We start from the raw sequence: 21,535 nt of genomic DNA, 5'->3' as shown, positions 1-21,535 counted from the left end.
TTGATGAATATGTTCCTTTTCTTGGTGATGTAAAATCGCTGACTTTGTCTGTAGTCGCATAATTTAGCGGTAGATACAATGATTTGATTCCACCATACTTTTGGTAGTTGTGGTGTTGCATTGACAAGCAATGTCAGGATCATGAGAGGATACCAGATAGCCAGTGTCATCGAGGTGGTGCATTGCATGTCGGCAGATGGTGGCAAATGTGGGCAGAAACAGAGTGTGTGGAGTATGTGTGTGTGTGTGTGTGTGTGTTGCTGTTGCTGGTGGCAGTCCACATGGTGATAGAAGCTTGAGAAAGCATACAGAGAGAGAGAGAGAGAGAGAGAGAGAGAGAGAGAGAGAGAGAGGGTAGGGGAGGACTCCAACCCAATCCTGGCTTCATGTGTGCATATGGCACATGGGTATGTCATCTTCCCCAATCCTGACATCCATGATAGCAAACAACAATATAATTCATTGGAGACCCTACACAGTTCTTCCCTTGTCCAGGGTGGCTGGCTTGAAGAAATTGTGTTGATAGATTTATAATGTTTAAAGTCATACAGAAATTGAGGGAATTGAAAGCTATGTTTAAGGATCTAAGAAACCCCAAAAATTCTGTTATGAGGCAGCAACTTATTGATAGTAAGAAAAAACTGGAAGCTGAAACACATGATTATTCAGCAACAGTAGAACAGTTAAGCAGAAAAGTGTCTTCAGATCAATTCCAGGCTGAAGAAAGTTTCTACTAAAAAGGAGTCACAGATGAGCTGACTTCCACAGGGGGATGGATTACTTTCTTCATGAATTCAAAACTTGCAATATCCACAATGCCTAAATTTGCTGCAGAAGGTAGCTTTTTCTTTCTTTACAGATCCAATTTGGAATGACAATGCTGAAACAGGATCTAGTAATGGTGAGAAGTTGCATCTGTTGTGCTCAAACAAGCCATGGTCTCTGTAAATGGGAACAAGAATGTAGACAACAGACTAAAAAATAGCTGAAAAGATACTTCCTTGTCCAATAATTGGTATTGTAGATGCTCATTGGAGGTTGATGTACAAAAAGCTTTTGTTTCTGTTTGTCAAGGATTCATCAAAACAGTGCTTGAAACCATGGGGTTTCCTAGCCAAATCATCCTTTAAAATTTCAGCTGCATTAATTCTCCAATGTACTTTCTTCAGATTAATGGATTTGAGTAAAATTACTTCCCTAGTATGATAGGATGAGTCAAAATATCACATGTCACCCCATCAGTTTATTATCACCATGTAGTCAAGTTCTCCTGCAGGTTAAAACACATTGCGGAAGATAAAAGTTGGGTTTAAACAAAGATCACTCATGCACATAATATTCGCAGACAACCCATGTAAAATTTTGTGACAGCAACTTAACTCTATCAATCTAAATTAGAAGCCACTGGAGTATTTATACCAAACTTCAAAATCATCAGAAAAATCTAACACAAGTAATGCATCTTTTGGAGCCTTAAACTTGAAATCAGAAAGCTGTCATTCTTTCTACACTCCCAACTTCAACAAGGCAAACTGTCAATGAGTTCAGTTCCAACCAAGTGCAATCAACTGCAAATCATGGATGGTAGAAAATACAAGCGGAGTTCAGTGATGGATCACTAAGCAGAGTTCAAGAGTCAGTTGCCAGAAAATTGTATTGTGCAAGGATCATGGAAGATACTCTAATACACAGACAATGCAACAAGGGAACAAAATAAACTAGTTAAAGTGATAATTCCCCATAAACAAATAGGGTGCACAAGGAGATGAGGGCAATTCTCCTCAAGAGTAAATGACACTAGTTGTTTGTAATATTATGTAGAGCACCTCATAGCATAGTAGTAGAGCATATCCAGAGAATCCAGGAATTTAGCATTAGCAGCAAAATAGCCAATTCGGGTGTATATTAACAGCATACAAATGCTAGAAAGTAGTTCTTGAAATGGCCTGCTAAGCTTAATTACAAAAGCAATAAAATTCAGTATGGCACCAGTAAAGCCAAGGGAGAGTTTCTGTTCAAAGATGCCCAGAAGATATGTGCAGGAAGGCAACAATATTTACAAAGTCAAGAACTGATTCTGTGAAGTGAATTACGTTCATATGCACACATCAGGACCTTAGGCACCAATTTAGTCCTAGTATTAAGAATAAAAGTATTACCGACAGAATCAAAATTATTCTAACACTAAAGTGTGAACCATCTTTACTCGCCATTGCATCCAAAGACTGGCTGCTGATTCTGTCATCATCCTTATGCTTCCATCGTGTTCTCAAACTTGATTTAGGATTAAAATCATTGATCCTGGATTCTTGTGCTGGAGTGTAACACTTTCTTTCATATATCTCAAGAGAAGAGGACTTTATCTCTGTAGAGTTTGCATCAACAGCATGACAATCAACAATAATCAATAGGTCAGTATATCACTTGTTATACAACAACAACAAATTTTAATGTCCTAATTATTAAGTGTCAACTATATTATCTTATTAGTAGTGCTGAAATCGGTATTTCAACATAATTTTAAACCTTATTAAGGCACATGAAATATTTGAACAACTTAACATCTATATTCAATATTTTCAAAATTTGCAGGGTCCCAAATGAAATTACCCACGATAGAAGTACTCTAATAGAGAATTTTGGTAGTATATTAACCCTGAGTGGATAATTAGTCCAACAATGGGGCTTACAAAACTATATATCGTGCATGGGACTTACAAAACTATATATCATGCCAAGTCAACAACTCAGTTTAGTTTAAACTGAAGCATATCCGCATAAAAAACTCAGTTTAGTTTAGACTGAACCATATCAGCATCGAACTGATTAAGTTGAGCTCTAACAATGTGTACAGTTTCAGTGATCAAAATATTTTAGTTGCAGCATAGTTTGCTGTTAATTACCATGAGAAGAAAAGCCCTCTGAAGTGGTACTGGCAATACGACTAAAAACAGGTTGTTCTTCACTGAATTGATGCTTCAAAATTTCTCGAACCTGTAGGCATTATCCCAAGGTTAGGGACTATTAAAACTAAATATCTATAAGTTCAATATAAACAACAAAAATTGTTATAATATAGACTTAATATATTTGGTTAATCTTAATATCAGGTGAATGGTATCATTTACTTCAAAAGAAGAGCAAAACATCACACCTCATTGGCAGCTGATTTCATCACATCATTTCTGGTGCTTAATACTTGATCAGTGCTGGGAACAGATCCTTTACGAACAAACTTTTGCAAACGCAACCGTCTCATCAGCAGGCTTTGTGGTTCAATCAAGCAATCTAACTCTTGTAAATTATTATGAGTGCTGATCTGGATTCCAGCCTTGTCACAGTTGCTCATCCTGGCCGTTTCTTGATGCAAGGCACTTGCAGAGTCCATTAAGGAAACATTTTGGCTCAAATTGTGATTAGGAAACACCAAAATCCTGTGCTGTCTTGTAGGAACAATACAACTATTCTTCTGTGACAAGGTGCTCGAACAAACAGGAAGCTTGTAGATTTCACCAGAAAATCCTATGCTGTCCTGAGGGACACAATAAACAACAAAAATTAGAATTTTGGCAATTCGGTAACTGTAATTGCTTTATCATATATGTTCATGCAAATCAACAGATTTTGCAAACTAGTAGTAATGCCTACAATGTTTTTCAGAAAATGTGTTGGGAAAAAAATGTCTCACATCTAAGACAGTAGCTTTATCATCTTTGTCACTGCCTCTCTTGCTCTTTTTGCCTGATAGGGAGTCCCAGGGGGTTTCATCTGTGCTGACACAAATCTGACCTTGTGGCTCAAACTCAGTATTTAGACTTCTACAGACATATGATACTTCAGGGGAACATTCATATGGATCACAAAGCACTGCATCTAAGAACTCGGTGACAGAGTCGTCTTCAACGCTGTCACATTGATTGAGGCCTGACGAAAATTCCCAGTCAACTCCAGCATCAAATGCATGCCCCGTGTAAGTTATTCTTGGGGAATTGGAATGGTAATCAAATTCTGGAAATTCCTGGTCAACTCCACCAAGCTTGTCAAAGTCTGGGTTAAGATATTGTGGTAAATCATCCAGGCGAAGACCAAACTGATTTCGCATGCAAGAAATAAGAAGGCAAGTTAATATTCACTTGATCAAATTCGAACATATAACAAATGGGTAAATTAGGCCTCTGAACTTCATTTTTAGTAATTGAATACCAAGATCCGTTCATGTCCACGATGACTTACCTCATTTCCCACAAGGGTTTCACAAGGAGGATCTGAAACAACAGTTTCACTGCAGTGGCTCTCTTCTAGCAACTCGTGGACACCCGATGATTGCATATCAGAGGTCGGAGGCAAAGGCTGTAAATTTTCTTGCAAATATGACCCCGGAAGCTTGTGATCCAATGGTGAAACAACTTCCACTGTTGCTTCTACTCCTTGCTGCATCTCAACTGGTGAAAGCATGCCTGGAGCAGGAGCAGGAGCAGGAGAGGGGTCACCACTCTCCATCTCACCAACATTTCCCTCCGTGCAATCATCAATATCAGAAATTTGGGTCTTCTCTTCAGGCTTCTTGAACAAACGACAGAGAACGAAGCCACCCTGCACAGGATTGGATAAGAAATGAAACAAGAGCACAAGCCTAAAAGAATATAAAGAATCACAAAAGAAACGTAGCCAATGTATCCTTCAAGAAACTAATACGTAGGGGCACAAATTAACCATAAAAATTTTCAGAGGTACACTTCTCTTAGTTCTTATGCACAAGAAACTCTCACTCATATTAACCCATGTCACACATCAACCAATTACTTCACAATCAAGACATCTTAAACCACCAGGAACGAGTGGTGGAACATAAAGAAGCCATTCAAATTGCAGATGCTCCAGTGGGATTTGATGCATGGAAAGCAACTAAATAGACAAACCTTAAACAAGGTCGGAATAAGTGCGTAAATCTAGTCAGCTTTAGAATGATTCACCAGAAACAAGAATCAAAGAAACTGGAAAAACGTTCTTAATAAACCATCAAAAAGAAAAGAAGAAACTCGCCTGCTCTCCTGAGTCAAACTCCTTCTCGGTGGTGCGGTACTCGTGCATGACCCAAGTAGTGCGGACGCCGCTGGGGGCACGGCCTTGGTAAAATACAAGGGTCTTCTTAGTGCCTATGATTGTAGGAACCCGAGATATGGACCTGATCTTCCGATCCTTCCCTGTGGCTTTCCAGTAGCCAGCCTTCGTAGCTCGGTTGGAACGGTTGCCGTTCGGATATTTCCGGTCCTTCGGCGAGAAGAAGAACCACTCCGAATCGCTCGATTTGATCAATGATATATCTGGAAACTATACTGTTAGAGATGGGAAACAAAGAATTGACTGTAGCGCGAAACGCAGGATCGAAAATATCAACACACATCTGTAAGGTCCGCACCAAAAATCTAATTTTTGCTAAAGAAAATGGGGAAAACAAACACTGAACACAAATCACGGACAAAAAAAAAGGTTTTAACAACAAGAACCTGAATTAAACCAAGGAGGAGAGGGAGTAAGTAAGATTTGGGTGCGTGAGGATCACCCGGAAGGTCCCACGGCTCGCACTTGCAGATATCTATCTCGGAGATGACCTCGTCCTCGGACTTGATCCGGCCAGTGATCTTTCCCTTGAGGTAATGATTCACGAGCTCCACGTCCGTTGGACGGAATCGGAAGCCCAGCGGGAAGGACTCCACCGACAGAACAGCCATTTCCCTAATCACCATCCAACCACTACTTCAGCTGTATCGCAGAGATCAGAGAGCATAGGAGACCGAGATAGGATCTCAAGAACCCTAGAGGGAGATAAAAAACCCAACAAAATTCTTACAGAAAACAATGTTCAACAGAAGGAGAGATAAAAAACGCGCTCGCTTGGGATCTTTCTTCCCACCTTTTTTATAGGCCACATTTTGTACCGCAACAAATCCGTTGTTGTGATATGACCATAAGCTCCCTTCACGTAAGGTTGAAGAGAGACTGCGGGGCCCACGGTGGCAGCGGAAAGGGAACGCGGGATGAACACGTCGAAGACGGCTATCTGGCCGTTGGATGGAGATCGGACGGTAGATATTTGGTTCAGGCTTTCCTTCGAGACGAAGGGTTGGTGATGATGACGTCGCGCGGCATCAGATCCATCGACGCAAGTCACTACCTCGACTGGCCGTCCAGTAGAAGCGTCCCTTTCCGACCAGTGTATTGGTGGTACCCACTCGCCTCCCTGCCTCTTGATTGGCCACAATTGGGACCCAGCAAGTCAGAAGGTTTGTATTGACCTCATCAGTGCCAGTATGAATCAGCTCACTCTTTCATTTATGCCTTGTTCTTTTTATAAGAAAGTTGTTTCCATTCATCCCAAGTGAAGAGATGGAGTAAAGAAATATATAAGAGATAATAAAGGTAACAACACTCTTACAACTTTGATAAGATCCTTATCGATGGATAGGAAGAAAAAAAAGGCATCAATGCATCGGTAGGATGAATATGTCTCTCTTGATGTTAAAAAAGAATTCTTTTCATCAAAGATCCCTACGAATAGGATATATTCTTCGAGATATAATGAATACGGAAAGCTACCAATATATAAGTAGAATGATGAATCAAGATTATAAACTCTCAATATAAGTTACGATTAAACCAGTGAAACTATAGAGCATCCAAATATGATCAACTAAATATAATTAATAACATCGGTGTTTGTTAATTTCTTATTAGAATATGACAGATTTTGTTGAATCAAATTCAAATAGTAGCATAATGATTGATCTGAGTTAACTCAAAAATAATTAATTTAAATTAATATTACTATTTTATCCAATAAATTATCAACGATATAATTATAAAAATAATATTTTGTTCATGCTTTATAGAGGACTGGCAATAGGCTTGGCAGCCTCATTTTGTTTGGTCTATGGTGGACTATCTTGGATCATTTATCGTATGATCATTCAGAGTTTACGATGTCCATGTTTATAATTTGTATTGACTATCATGTATTTATTGAAATGACTACTTATGGAGCTTGAGTGAAATACTTTCTCTAACCAATCTTTTTTTTTAGGTCCTTAAAGGACCATAAAATATTTCAGGGAAATTGATTCTTTGCGGATGGATACGTAAATGTGTCGTACGACTTAAGCATAACATATGATATCAGAGCAAGAAAAGCATACTCATAAACACTTGGTATGCAAATGTTGGAGACTTAGCAAGATTGCGTTGAGGGCAGCCAGCATACATGACTATTTAGAAGAAATAGGTATTAAGGTATAGTGAAAGAAGTCAATAAGATAAGAGCAAGTATCCAAGATTGGTATTCAGAAGAATGACCAACCATTCGCATAAGAAGCACCACGAGGACAAGCGAGCTAGGAAGAACATATAACATACAAAGATTGGGATGACTTAGTTCGAGCTATGACTCAATATTGACAACTAAACTTGATGATGCTCAAGGCAAGCGAGGTGCTTGGTAAAGGATGAGACTATACAAAGTGGGATGGGTTGCTCAGCGACCAAAAGAGTTGTGCAAAGCTCATAGAGGTGAGAGAAATTACTAATTTGAAGAATTTGGTACTCATGCAAGAGCTTGTACACGGACAATGGATTATCTGTGACCATCCTAAGGTGACAACCTAGATGCTATAGAGCATTAAAACATTCTCTTCGGCATGAGAAGAATACATCCCGTAAGAGGTTGAAGTGTATAGTAAGTTTAGTCTATTGTTAGGACTTGAGGGATAAAGTGTAGGCTATATTTGCGAAGAGTCACAATTTCATAAGTGCGTTCGTGAGGGCAGCACAATACATAATTTATTTAGCAAGACGGAGTAGTCCAAGTGGATGATAGTCTTCAAAACTTCCAGAGATAAGAATACAATGAGGAAAATTGTTTCAATGAGATAGATATCCAAGAGGGATAAGTCTTGGTTCTCTAGAGTGAGAATCATGTGTAACGAATCGTACATGTTGAGAAGGGGTTCCTTAAGATAATAACTTCACAAAGTTCAATGGACTGAGCGAGCGATGAGGAATCGTCCCATGATCTTGCATGAGATAATGCATTGGTGGATGTATTGCGAGATCAAGTGATGAAGCGACTCAAGGCAACACCGGACGAAGATACACTTATAGTCGATATAGAAATTAGACTCAATAGAAGGCCGACCCGTGGAATGGTGAGTGCAAGAGCCACCATCAACTCAATGCTAATCAAGGGACGAAGTAACCTGGGTGGAACTTGGTGAAGTACCCAAGCCGTATAAAGGGAGTCGACATAGAAGATGAAACATAGAGCAAAGGCATGCAGATTTCATTGGATAAAGGTCAAGACATAAACTCTTGCAAAGGAAACAACAATATCATATTGTTCCATAGGTCCCTCATTCTGATAGAGCAGACTCATCCTATGGTGCTAAAGATGAAGGGAGCTTCAAGACACATCCATCTTATCTCGAAGAAGCATTTAACAGAGGAACTAAGGTAATTCAACTTATAGAGGCGAAATCGAGGCCACAAGATCTTAACACGAGGTAAGAGAATGCGAATGTGAGTATTCTTGAATAATATATTATAATACTACCATTCAAGTTGTTGTGAAGTAAGCGATGTGCGGTGGAGATTATGCTGGGGGTAGAGACTTAGGATCCAGATAACACCAACTTCAGCAAAGTTGGACTTCAGAAGCTGTTAGGCAACATATTGTCATAAAATTGTGTTTTGATTGTCAAACAAACGAATACAGAAATGATTGATTGTCAAACAAACGAAGACGAAGATCCTACAATGTGTCGACAGAAGTCATTGAGAGGTCACAGTCTGAATTCATTCCACGGTTAGAATGTAATGGATTAACAATTGAGTCTTGAATTACTCATAAAATAAAATAATTTTATCATAATTATGACGAGGGTTTATTACTGGATTGAAATCTCCAATCTTTTCTTATGAATAATTAAAAAAGTCAATTGTGTAGGCTAATAGATGATATCAAAAGATCAGTGAATTGTTTCGTTCAGGAACAACAATTGTATAGCTTATCAAATTGCGGAAGAGGGGAGGCTGCTGTCTATCTCGATCTGACGGATCAAATTGCACAACCGAAGAAGACCGCACGGTCCAGAGGAGGCGGCGGGCGCTCGGCCTGCTGCCGTGCAACCGCCGAAAGGTGTTGGCGGGCGCTCGACAGCCGGTGAGGAAGAAAAGGGAGACGCTTGCGGCCAGGAGAAGAAGGTTCGGCTTTGCCGCCGCAGAAAGAAGGTGGGGGGCACTTGTCTCATGCTTCTGCTCGACGGCGAAGTGAAGAGACCGCCGAGCAAGATGTTTCTTCACTGCACTCGCCTCCTGCTATTTGCCGGTGAGGAAGATCGACGGCGGAGAGCAGGCTGTCGCGGTGGCTTGAAGTCCGCCGGCTGTGATTTGGTTGGCGGCGAAGAGATCAGGCCGCCGAGCAAGTTGCGGCGGACGGTGAGGAAGAAGGTGAGCGGGGGCGCTCGGGGCACAGAGCGCTTCGCCGGTAGAGAGCGGAACGGCAGCGGGGGGCAGAGACGCCGCCTCTACCGTAACGCCGATGGAGAGGAAGACAGCCGCCGTTCGCCGAGGAAACGCGGCAGTCGCTGTTGGGAAGAAACCGAGTCGCCGCTGGGAGAACAACCACCGCTGGAAAAGAAGACGGTGGGAGTCGCCTCCTGCGATCCGTCGGTGAGGAAGATCGACCGAGGTCGGAGGAGAAGAGAAGAAGAGTAGGAAGCTGCGGTCGTCGCCGATGGAGATGGGAGGGGGTAGGATCTGTGAGATGCGTGCGCGACTCACCGACCGCTTCTCCCGCCGTACTCAGCCGTCTGGAGCAGGCGGCCGCAAAGAAAGCCGCCGGCTCAGGGAGGAGAGGGGAAGACGCCGACGTAGGGAGGAGAAGGTGGCTGCGACAAGGCAGAGGGAGGTTGCTGCAGCCGATCGACGGCGGTAACCAGCAGAAGGACCGCCGGCGTAGGGAGGAGAAAACTGGCAGCGGGGTGACGTCGGACAGCGAGAAAGTCGATACCATGTTAAATTGAGAAATAAGTTTGGTGAAATAGATGATTTTTATTCATTGATATTAAAGTATTTACACAGATTTTGAGATCGAAAATTTTCTCGATCAATCACTCAAATCCCGTAATAAAACCAGTTATTCAAATCCAAATCTGAGATCGTCTGATCCAATTAGTGGGAACGCCCCCTGGGGGCACAGTCTTGGTAAAACACAAGGGTCTTCTTCTTCGTGCCTCTGATTGTAGGAACCCGAGATATGGACCCGATCATCCGATCCTTCCCTGTGGCTTTCCAGTAGCCAGCCTTGGTAGCTCGGTTGGAACGGTTGCCAGTGAGATATTTCTGGTCCTTCGGCGTGAAGAAGAACCGCTCCGAATCGTCTGCTTTGATCAATGATGAACCTGGAAACAATACTGTTAGAAATGAGAAACAAAAGAATTGACTGTAGCGCGAAACGCAAGATCGAAAATTTCAACACAGTCCGCACCGAAAATCTAATTTTTGCCAAAGAAAATGGGGAAAACAAACACTGACCACAAATCACAGACAAAAAGGTGAATTAAACAATGAAGGAGAGGGAGTAAGTAAGATTTGGGTGCGGGAAGATCACCGGGAAGGTCCCACGGCTCGGACTTGCAGATATCTATCTCGGAGATGACCTCGTCCGCGGACTTGATCCGGCCAGCGATCTTTTCCTCGAGGTAATGATTCACGAGCTCCGCGTCCGTCGGACGGAATCGGAAGCCCGGCGGCAATTCCATAGGAGACCGAGATAGGATCTCAAGAACCCTAGAGGGAGATCAAAAACCCAACAAAATTCTTACAGAGAACAATGTTCAGCAGAAGGAGCGATCAAAACGCGCTCGCTTTGGATCTCTTTTCCCACCTTTTATAGCCACATTCCGTTGCTGTGATAAGACCATAAGCTCCCTTCACATAAGGTGGAAGAGAGACCCTTCAAAACAGGTGGAAGAGAGAGAACGAGGGACCCACGGCGGCAGGGGAAAGCGGAGGCGGGGATGGACGCGTCCGGCGATCGGACGGTAGATATTTGGTTCAGGCTTTCCTTCGAGAGGAAGGTTGGGGACGATGACGTCGGGCGGCATCAAATCCATCGACGCCCCTGCCTCTTGATTGGCCACCATGGGACCCACCAAGTCAGACGGGATTGCTTCTCCGGTTAGATCACTCTTTGTATTGACCTCATTAGTGACATTGTTGATCCTTATCGATGTAAAAACCCTTTGACAACTTGGATAAGATCCTTATCGATGGATGGGAATTAAAAAAGCAATGAATTATTGATTGGTAGGATGAATATGTCTTTCTTGACGAGATAAAAAAAATATCCTTTCATCAAGGATCCTATGGATAGGATATATTCTTCAAGATATAATGAATAACGAAAAATATGAATATATAAGTAGAATGATGAATCAAGATTGTAAACTCTCGATACAAGTTACGACTAGACCATTGAAACTATAGAGCATCAAAATACGATCTACCAAATATACTTAGTGTTCGTCAATTTCTTGTTAGAATATGATAGATTTTGTTGAATCAAATTCAAACAGTAGCATAACGGTAGAACGCACTTTGAAACCTAAAAATTAAGTGAAAAATAATTAATTTGAACTAATATTATTATTTTATCCAATAAATTGTCATGCATATTTATTCATGGTTGGTACAGCATATAGAGGGTTTACAATACGTTTGACAGCTTTATTTTATTTGATTTATGGTGGATCATCTTCGATTTTTTTTGTTGTCCGATACTTCAGATTTTGTGAAGTTGTAATTTATATTGACTATCATGTATTTGCTGAAATGGTTGCTTATGAATCCTGAGTGAAATATATTTTCTAATCCGTCTTTTTTTTATATTCTTAAATAATTATTAGAGGTTTCAAGGAGGCTGACCCTTTATGGACGGGTACGTAAGGGTATCGCACGATTAGACATAACCAACTAAGTTAATGACAGATGATATCAGAGTTGGACAAGCACACTTAAAAACATTTGGTATGTAAATGTGGAGAACCTATCAAGGTTACGTTGAGGGCAACCAGCACACATAATTGTTTAGAAGAAACATACGTTATGGTATAAGGAAAGAAGTCGCTAAAAAAAGCGGACATTCGAGATTGTTATTCAAATGAATGATCAATCATTCGCATGAGAGGCATCATGAAGATAAGGTAAGTTAGGAAGAACGCATAGCACAAAAGTTGGAATGACTGAGTTCGAGTTATAACTTGATGTTGACTATCAAACTTGACGATACGTAAGGCAAATGAAGTGCTTAAGACAAACATGACTAAAAAATAAGACTATACAAAATAGAATGAGTTGCTCAATAACCAAAAGAGTTGTATAAAGCTCATAAAGATAAGAAGAATTGCTAACTCAAATAATTATTATGGATTATCCATGACTATTCTAAGGTGATCGAAACTCAGATTATAAAGTATTGAAACTTGTAAAGGCTTATATCATTGCACGACACTTCTCACGCAAGCAACTGGGGTGATCGGATCTCACTGTAAATTGTCATATGTCAAGTAAGTCTTTCTCCTCTTCCTCTTCCTCTTTCTCCAACATCGTTTCCTCTTCTTTCCTCTTTCCTCCATCATCTCTTCTTCTTCTCCCATGTTTCATCCTCTCCAAAAACATTGATACTTATTGGTATACCATATGTCATAACACCAGTACTGACTGGTATGTACCAATCCAATAAATCTGAGTCAGACCTGATACCCAGGTTGGCAAACCTTGGTTTGGACTTTGGTCAAAATCCTTTGAGCTAATAGGTTAGGTATGCTTAAAGAAGACAAGAGAACATATGTTTGATGCCATTGGGCTGAAAAATCTGCTTTACTTGATACACAAGTATGCATTTATTTATCATTTGTAGTCTGTTCATTAGCTTTGCAACATTTCTTTTCATTCTGTGCTATAATTAGACATGAAAGTTATTCTCAGCATGGGACAAACACTGAATCACCAAACATACTCTTTTGGTGGGCTCAATGATGCATCTTAAGATATCATTAGAAGACATCAGTGTAGTTAGCTAAAGTAGCCATATAACAACTGTTTTCCACAGCAATGATACTTTAGCTAAAGTAGCTACATGACACCTTTCAGATATCATGTTCATTTTCCACACCAATGGTTGACAATTCTTTAACCCCTCTGTTCAAAAGAGGTTATTTAAAATGGATCACTAACATCTTTCAGACATCAATGTCAATGAACAAGTTAACTAATAGTTTACAGCAGCTGATGAAGATTAATTTTAATTGATATATATATATATATATATATATATATATATATATATATATATATATATATATAGAGAGAGAGAGAGAGAGAGAGAGAGAGAGAGAGTTGACTAAGAATTGTTGACCTACAAACATATATTATTTATCTAATATTACGTGCGTCACATAATTGCCACGTAGAAACAGATCAAACATTCGATCGTCGTCATCAGCACATCAATTACTTGGCCGAGTTTATGTGTGCGTACACGTGGAGTTGGTGAGAAAATTTTCTGAAATGTTTCTCTTGCTAGTATAGTCTCCAAGGAATGTCAAGATTCGTGTGAAATAGCATCTGACGGCGAAAGATCGCCTAAACATGGAGTAGAAGAGAGATCATGTTATTATTTAGAATCACGATGAAAAATGTTTTTAAAATACTTTTTCTTTAACAAATATGGATGATTTTAGCGTCGGACCGAAAAAGAATAGTATTGTTAGAACGCTCTCGCTCTCTCGTCGTCAGTCTCGCTTGTTCGTTTTCTTCCGCTGGATTAAGGTTTTGACGCCTTCTTTCAGGTGGAGTCGCTATCAATCCACGATAGCTATGGTTTCCTCGTAAGAGGTGGCTTTGTGGCTCGTGGTGTTCGTCTTGGTCACCCTTTCCCTTCGTGCCCTGTTTTGATACGAGGGATTTCAGAGCATGGAATTAGTTGGTTGATGGCGTTGATTTTTTGTGCCTTGTTTCTTGTCTGGTTTTGGTTTGTCGCTGTTAGAATCCAGCTTGAGATTATGCTTTCGAATTTTTGGAAATTTTAGAAATCAGCTATCGCATTTCACGGGGTCATCTTTCCGCTCGTTTTCACTGGAATAAGATGATCCTTTGTTTGTTGTTCTTTTGTTCGAGGTTAATGCTACTAAGTTATCAAATAGCATTTCCTTGCTCTATTTCAGTTTTACAGCTTATTTGGAAGAAGGCAACTATATGCATAGAGCATAAGAGGAGGAAAACTATTGCTGAGACTTTTGGAGAAGAATAGCTCTAAGAGGTCAGGTGGAGAAGAGTGGTAGCTTTGGAAGGAATCCATGCTAAGTGATGATGGTGCTGGTGGAATGGAGCAGAAGATGCCAGAGTCAAGACTTCCAACCCAATTATGATACTGGTCATCATCATGTCTTTGAAAATGATTTGAGCCATCCATATGGTAGGGCGAAGATACAAGGATTTGAAGTATCACCGGAGAGACATGTGCACAGGGCATTGGATCCCTCCACCAGTAGCATTGAGATCTCCCAGTCAGTGGACATTCTGGAGTGCAAGGTGGGCAGCACAAGGATTGCTATCTCTGAGGGGTATCTTGAGATTGGTTGAGTGTCTGACTCTAAAACAACTTGCTTGCCAAAGAGCGAGAGTTATCGAGAGCAGTGCAGGTTATCTTATTACGGCTTTAAGTTCATTCCTGTACTAGTATGCTACGTTTATTTATTTGAATTCTTTGATAATTGGTGATTATGAATGACTGTGATTAGTAGGACTTGTATGACTAGTCGAAGAATTCATTTGCTTCTAGAACTAATTTTTGTAATAGACCTGCTATAGAGCTTTCATTTGTCTTAAGAAACCATTAGAAGTGCTATCCCAGTGCCCACCAATAATTTGCTTCCTGTCACCAACAAGGAATCATGCTGCACATGTCAGCATTTAGTTGATACTTACCAGTTTTGAGTGCTCTTGGGGTTCATGACCATGACCATCTGGCATTCACCCTGCTATTTCAGAAGAACCTGTAGGTGAATTTAGTATGTAGGTAGCCTCTGCTCTCACCACAAGTTCAAGTAATATACAGACCAAGGATTTAAATACCAGTCCAATATTGGTCTCTAGGATCTATTGGTTGAGATGTTACAAATATACTATGGTGGTATATCAACTTGCATCTCTCGATATATGGTTACACCTATTACTCTTTCACAGCACTTAAAACCTGTAGAACTCCTACAGGTACTAGGTGGACTAACAGATGTGAATAGAAAACTTGGTGTTAAAATGAGGAAGCCACTGAACAAATTCACGGTGCATGACTGTTTGTACCACTGACAGTCAACCATTTTTTTGTAGTATTTTTGGATATTATGTTCAAATTGAAGCCATGGAGAATTTGCAACTTTCCCTGTTTCATAATGCTGGGAGTACCTCCTAATACAAGGAGAAAAAGAGAAACTCCAATATTAAACAAGAAAGATTGTCATATCTGAGCCAAGTTCTTCTCATGAGCCACCACTAAAATTTTATATGTTGTAGCTGCAACAAACTCCTTGTGTTTTATGCATATATCTGGAAGAAACACTTACAAAATATAAAAAAATAGGGTTCAAGTTAATGAACATTAGTGATATGACAATAAGGATTGGCCAAAAGCAAAATAAAAACTTTAATTTTATTTTCCTATAGGAAGTATATTTGTGTATATATCAAATAATATTAGTAAGCAAATGATGCAGGTGCTCTCATTGTGCTGGGATTTGGTATTGGTTTTCGGCTTGCACTAGAATGCTGTAGTTTTGAGCAATAATACAGAAAGTCTCTTGTAGAGTACATAAATAATTCACTTTTTGCCTCATTTACCTGTACCATTTAAGAAGGTTTGTTGGTAAATGATTGATTGAATGACTAGTGTTGTTTTTTCATCATATCATTGTTTGTAACTACCATTTGCATTTTGGAAACTCCAGATTTTCTGCAAACATGTTTTTTTATGCCACTATGTTGCTATGGTTTATCATTCTTTTAACTGCGATATTTTTAACTTCATTTATTTATATTTTATCTATTCTTTTAGTATTTCATACAATTAGTAAGTATCTGATAGATACACTGACTAAGAAGAAAATTAGCATAATCTATTTGCAGGAAACTAAGTGGACAGAAAAAAAAATTATGAAAATTGACAGCATTGGATATGTATTATTGTAGATAAGGAAATTATGTTGAAACAAAACCAATTGCTTTTCGAAAGCCATTCAAAGGTTAGATCCACTAATTTTTCCAAAGAGCTGCTTCTGTATCAATGTTTATTTGTTAATAATGGCTCAGCATCATTTTGGTAGCTAGCACAAAAATATGTGAAAGAAAGTTTTGCATTGATATTATTACTCGTTTGCAATTGTTTCTCAGGAAAATTTCAGCATCCCAGGTAACACTCTAACTATTTGCCACTTGAAACAGTTCATATTTCAGAATCATTTCAAGTGCTGATATTGCTACTATGGATTTTTCAGAAATGCATAAAAAGAATTTGTCATATTCACTTAAATACACCTCTGTGGGAGAGTTACAGCATAATCTTCTTTTTGTTTCCTTTATCGGTGAGAAGACGCAAGATTACTGGTGCTATCTGATTTATTAATCTATTAATTATGCTCTGTTGATTGCCATATGCCCAAAATTGCTCATGTCGAAGTATCAGGGAGTTTCATATATTTGCAGATCATATGGCTGATAGATTGCATTATTATTACCTATGCAGGGCACATATGAAGTATGTAGAGTTCGTTAAGGAATGTGTTTATTGCAAGTTATTCCCAGTACTAAACTATCTCACCATATAAGCTTCATATCATCAGCACAGTTTATGCAGCATTCTATTGCAATAACAAGAAGTAAATGCTAAAAGCAGAATCATTGACGTGCATTATTTCATGCTCATTTAGTTACATAAGATAAATGCAGAGTCTTTTGATATTTATTTATTGGATTCAAAATATAGGAAGTTGTTCTCATTCTTATCTATGGATCTATTTTATATCTCTTTATTTACTCTTGTCTCTCACCTTATTAACTGCTGGTTAGATTATTACTCATATTTGGTGCTCTTCATCTTCCTGATATCTTCCAACCTTGGGCTATTTGTTTCTTTCTTTTCCTTACTGTGCCACCTTCTCCACTACCAACTGTTCTCTGGAGCTGCCTTCGCCTTTCTTCTCCTGTTTCTCCTCCTCATCGTTTTTCTTCTTTTCTTTCTCCTGCCTCTCCTCCTCCTCCTCAACTCTGTCCTCGTGCTTATCCTTCTTCTTTTTCTTCTCCTTTTTCTTCTTTTCCTTCTCCTCCTTTTTCTTCTTCTTTTTCTCCTTCTTTCTATGCCTCTCTTCCTCATCATCATCATCGTCATCTTCCTCTACGTACTCTGATATGACCACATGGACGCCGGGATCCTTCGCCGCGCAGCTCCCGCCGAGAAGAATCGAGTTGTTCACGGCCTGGTAGTTGCTGTTTGTGTAGGTGCACATGCCGCCGTCGTCACTGTACAACCCCCCATGGGCGTCCCCCAGTTCTTCCATGTCCGCCTTCATCGACGCCCCCTTGTTGTCGCCGGCCATCGTGATGACCCCGAGTCCGGGGTAGGCGTCGCCGGCCTCCTGACCCTTGGCGTCGGAGCGGGGCACGGACCTTCCCAGGGCAGTCAGCCGATCGGTGAGCGTCGAGATCATGTCTCTGATCTCCTGTTGCACGCGGCGCTGCCGCGGCTCCTCGCTGCTACCTGCGACCATGGCGATCAGCTCTGCTGGCTCTGTGAGGATGGAGGAGGTGTGGAGGATGCTTATATACGGTGGTTCGTGGGAATGGAATGAGTTCTTAGCTTGCTTGGAGAAGCTACACGGGATTGCATGGAGGGCAAGGAATGGACTAAAGAGATTCCAGTCATGGTAGTGGAGGGTAAGAAATCCTTGGATTGCTAGCTTTTAGGTTGAGCTGCAGAGTACGTGAACTTAGAATATTAAGGTGGTCAGAGTGGATGAAATTTATGAATATTTTACACATTGTAATTTTATTATTAAACATGATAACATTTGTTTCAATTATTTTGGCTACTCATATTTACTCATATCTATTTAAATTCAAATCAAGACAGTTTTTAATTAGTTTTAGAATTAATTATAATAAAAAAACACACCGCTGAATTGATATTGGAATTCAATTTCGAATGGGATTTTTAATCGTAATTCCTACAAAAATCTGATACACCTTTCCCGCCCTTCTTGAAACCATTGATCAGCGCTCCACTTCGGTTGCAGGCCCGCCTCTATAAATAGGCCACATTACCCACCCACTCTCTATTCCCCTTTTTTCCCCAAACTTGAAATCCTCCTCCTCGCTCCGATTGAAACCCCACATATCCGCCCGGCCTTCCTCCGTCATCGTAGCCTCTTCCTGGTCTCGGGGGGCTCTGATATCCGATTCGGGCAAATGGCGGCGATCAACTTGGTGGCCAACTACACGACGACGGTCAAAGAGCCCAGGGTTCCGGAGGTTCTCAAGATGGTGATCTGCCTTTCTTTCTCCTTTTGGTTCTTGATGCGTCTTCCTTCTACTAGTTTTTGATCTTTGGATGAAGTTTTTATTGTTCTTTCTGAAGCTCGTACGATGTGATTCGTAATCCCTAGCCAAGAACATGTTATTTGGAGTCATGATGAATCGACATTTACACGGGACCGATTCATGGTGAGCTATTTTTTACAGTTTTCTTGACCCAGAATGTAAAAACCTATAAATTATCGGTATGTTGTTACTTGTGTGGACCTATTGTCTTTTAATCTAATGAAGAACTATGAGCCAATTGGGCAATCCAAGATATATTTCATTTCAAGAAAAAAAAATATGTTATTGTTGAAATACCTAATGCTAATGCTGATGATCAATCTTGTTCAATTGTCTGCAGACAGAGGATGCAATTACTAGATCAGCGATGAAGCTATAAAGTGGATTTTAGGAGCACTAAGGGTAGTTTCTGCTTCTCCTCTATTTCCCATCGAAAAGATTGTTTGTCTGAAATCATAATGCGAAGAGTTATTTCATGACCTAAATTCTAATTAATTACTGCCATATCAGATTCCAACACTTGCTCTTATTGGATCGTTATCTGCAATAGAGAATTCCTCTGTTTGTTTGATGTTGTACTGCATTTTCTTGAAAATATTATACCAAGTTCATCACATGATAATGCATGCATGATGTACCAATGTAGCAGCTGGATGGTAGAATGAACCTAACAGAGGACATTTAACCATGATTTACTAATTTAGCTATGGTATTCAATGAACATGAACATATAGATTGTGTGTTTCCATTAATATGGATTTAATTCTACGTTGGATTTTAAAACAAAATGGAGCGTAGCATCCATTGATATATTTTCTTTTGGATGTCAAACCTGTTGCTTCTACATAATATTGTTGAAAATGTCATTAGTGTCTCATCTTTGTGTCAACCAAGGTAAACAAACTAGTAGGAGTTATCATAAACTTCTAATCAAAATAGAAAATTGTGTGAAAATTAAATGGTGGCAATAAGGTTTCATTTTTTTCTGATCAAGGCAGCATTTGGAGCTGAATTGATGGTGAGTATTAATGGAGGCGGAGTGTCCTTTCGGGGTGTTGTACTTTGTTGCATCGTTTGCTATGAGTTGTGACATCATGATAGGATTCTTTATATTTTACTTATAATATTTGTGTGTTATTTGGAGAGTAGACTGTTGCTTACGTAGTCTATTGAATTAGATAAGATATTACTATAAATTTGATTAGATTTTGACTATGATTATTAATCAATAAAAGAATTATTTTTAGTAAGATTCCTTATGAGATAACTTTGATGGGAGAATTTTTTTAATTATTTATCTTAGACTCTTTCCACGCACCTATAAATAGATAATACTTTTTTAGGATTCAATACGTGTGATAACATAATATACATGAGATTATAGATCTATTATCATCTGTCTTTAGTTGATATTTCATCGCTCATAGCAGTCTTATAAAAGATAATAAAAAAGAAGAAGAAGAGTTATTCAGTTATCCTCGAGTCGATGTGAGGTGAAGCTCTTAGGACAATTATGTGTATCTTGAATAGGGTTCTTAGTAAGTCGGTTTTATTAACTTTATTTGAGTTATAGACTAATAAAAAATTCAATTTGAGATATCTATATGTTTGGAGTTATTCTACAAAGATAAGAATCTCTAATCTACATAAAAATTAGATCCAAGAATTATTTTATGTAATTTATTGATTATTCATAAAAATTCAAGGGATAAGATTTTATTATTTTAATTATAGTATGACTATAGTAGAATTTGGTAATACAATATTCCTAAAAAATGATAAAATTAATATAAGTGAAAATTTTTAAAAGATTAATTTTGATATAGAGGAGATATAGGTTGATGCTATTTTATTATTTTATATTTGAAAGATTATTGTTTCTTAAATCATTGAAGGAATTAATGAGAGTAAATAACAAAATAATATTGATGAATTCTCACGTGATATTAATGTCATTTCTAATAATCTTGTAGGACAACCACAACCGGTAGTCTTAAAAAGATCTCAAAGAGAAAAAAGACTTATTATTTCTTATGATTATATGATATATTTACGAAAATGAGATTATGACATACGAATCAAAATAGACTCTTATCGTTTTCACAAGTTATGAAAAGCAATGATTCTGAAAAGTGTATAATGCAATGAAAGAATAGTTAAAGTGATTCTGAACTGGAACAATATCTGGAAACTCAATGAATTGCCTAATAATTGTAAAATAATCAGTTGCAAATGACTCTTTAAAATAAAACATAATTAAAAGGACACTATTAAATAATATAAAACCAAACTTGTGGCTAAAGGTTTTTTTCAAAAAGAAATCGATTATAATGAGACTTTTTCTCTAGTTTATAAAAAAGACTAGTTGAGGATTGTCATGACATTAGTAACTCATTATGATCTTGAGTTACATTAGATGAATTTGAAAATAGTATTTTTGAATAGGGATCTAGATGAAAAAATTTACATGGAATAAATTAAAAAATTCGTAGAGAAGGAAAAGAAAAGTTGAACGTGCAAACTTAAGAAATGTATTTGTTATAGTAAACAAGTTTTCAGACAATGGTATATAAAGTTTCATAATATTATTATTTTTTTAGATTTAAGAAAATATTTTTGATCAATGTATATATCTAAGGTCACTGGAAACAAGTTTATTATATTGGTCTTATATGTGGATAATATTTTTTTTCTCAGTAGTGATCTTGATTTATGACACAAAACTAAGATATTTCTTATCAATAATTTTAAGATAATTGATATAAATAAGGTAGTTTATGGTTTTGATATTGAGATATATAGGGATAGATCTCAAGGATTACTAGAATTATCAAAA

At 38.7% G+C, this 21,535-nt stretch overlaps 2 protein-coding genes and 1 long non-coding RNA gene across 5 annotated transcripts; all 3 read right to left on the bottom strand.

Moving 5' to 3' along the window:
• Window positions 1–1,850: 1,850 nt before the first annotated feature.
• Window positions 1,851–5,951, bottom strand: LOC135655387 (uncharacterized). Of its 3 annotated transcripts, XM_065175727.1 has the most exons (8): window positions 5,852–5,951; window positions 5,564–5,736; window positions 5,044–5,324; window positions 4,234–4,593; window positions 3,689–4,090; window positions 3,155–3,532; window positions 2,904–2,994; window positions 1,851–2,365 (listed from the first exon to the last, which is right to left on the bottom strand). In XM_065175727.1, exons 2-8 carry the CDS (start codon window positions 5,730–5,732, stop codon window positions 2,109–2,111), a joined length of 1,938 nt encoding a protein of 645 aa, XP_065031799.1. In that variant the 5' UTR covers window positions 5,733–5,736; window positions 5,852–5,951; the 3' UTR covers window positions 1,851–2,108. The 3 variants fall into 3 exon arrangements, with proteins under 3 accessions (XP_065031799.1, XP_065031800.1, XP_065031798.1); XM_065175728.1 differs by having other exon boundaries at window positions 5,508–5,907; XM_065175726.1 differs by having other exon boundaries at window positions 5,564–5,878.
• A 4,130-nt stretch (window positions 5,952–10,081) lies between these two features.
• On the bottom strand, window positions 10,082–11,129 carry LOC135655376 (uncharacterized). The gene is made up of 2 exons (XR_010503582.1): window positions 10,661–11,129; window positions 10,082–10,451 (listed from the first exon to the last, which is right to left on the bottom strand). It is a non-coding gene; the product is annotated as an uncharacterized LOC135655376 (long non-coding RNA).
• A 5,632-nt stretch (window positions 11,130–16,761) lies between these two features.
• On the bottom strand, window positions 16,762–18,173 carry LOC135655360 (UPF0329 protein ECU05_1680/ECU11_0050-like). The gene has a single exon (XM_065175725.1). The coding sequence runs from the start codon at window positions 17,868–17,870 to the stop codon at window positions 17,247–17,249; it is 624 nt and encodes a 207-aa protein (XP_065031797.1). The 5' UTR covers window positions 17,871–18,173; the 3' UTR covers window positions 16,762–17,246.
• Between the last annotated feature and the right edge of the window lie 3,362 nt (window positions 18,174–21,535).

Source organism: Musa acuminata, chromosome BXJ1-4 (assembly GCF_036884655.1).
Source record: "Musa acuminata AAA Group cultivar baxijiao chromosome BXJ1-4, Cavendish_Baxijiao_AAA, whole genome shotgun sequence".
Lineage (NCBI taxonomy): Eukaryota > Viridiplantae > Streptophyta > Magnoliopsida > Zingiberales > Musaceae > Musa > Musa acuminata.
Note: the sequence above shows the minus strand (reverse complement) of the source record. Positions and strands in the feature narration are given on the sequence as shown.

What these genes read in the sequence shown, in the direction of transcription:
- LOC135655360 (XM_065175725.1), bottom strand. Translation starts at nt 17,870, where the DNA reads ATGGTCGCAGGTAGCAGCGAGGAGCCGCGGCAGCGCCGCGTGCAACAG.
- LOC135655387 (XM_065175726.1), bottom strand. Translation starts at nt 5,747, where the DNA reads ATGGTGATTAGGGAAATGGCTGTTCTGTCGGTGGAGTCCTTCCCGCTG. An exon ending in AAACCCTTGTGGGAAATGAG is followed by an intron (nt 4,091 to 4,233) that starts GTAAGTCATCGT and finishes ATGCGAAATCAG; the next exon opens with TTTGGTCTTCGCCTGGATGA. An exon ending in TGAAATCAGCTGCCAATGAG is followed by an intron (nt 2,995 to 3,154) that starts GTGTGATGTTTT and finishes TAATGCCTACAG; the next exon opens with GTTCGAGAAATTTTGAAGCA.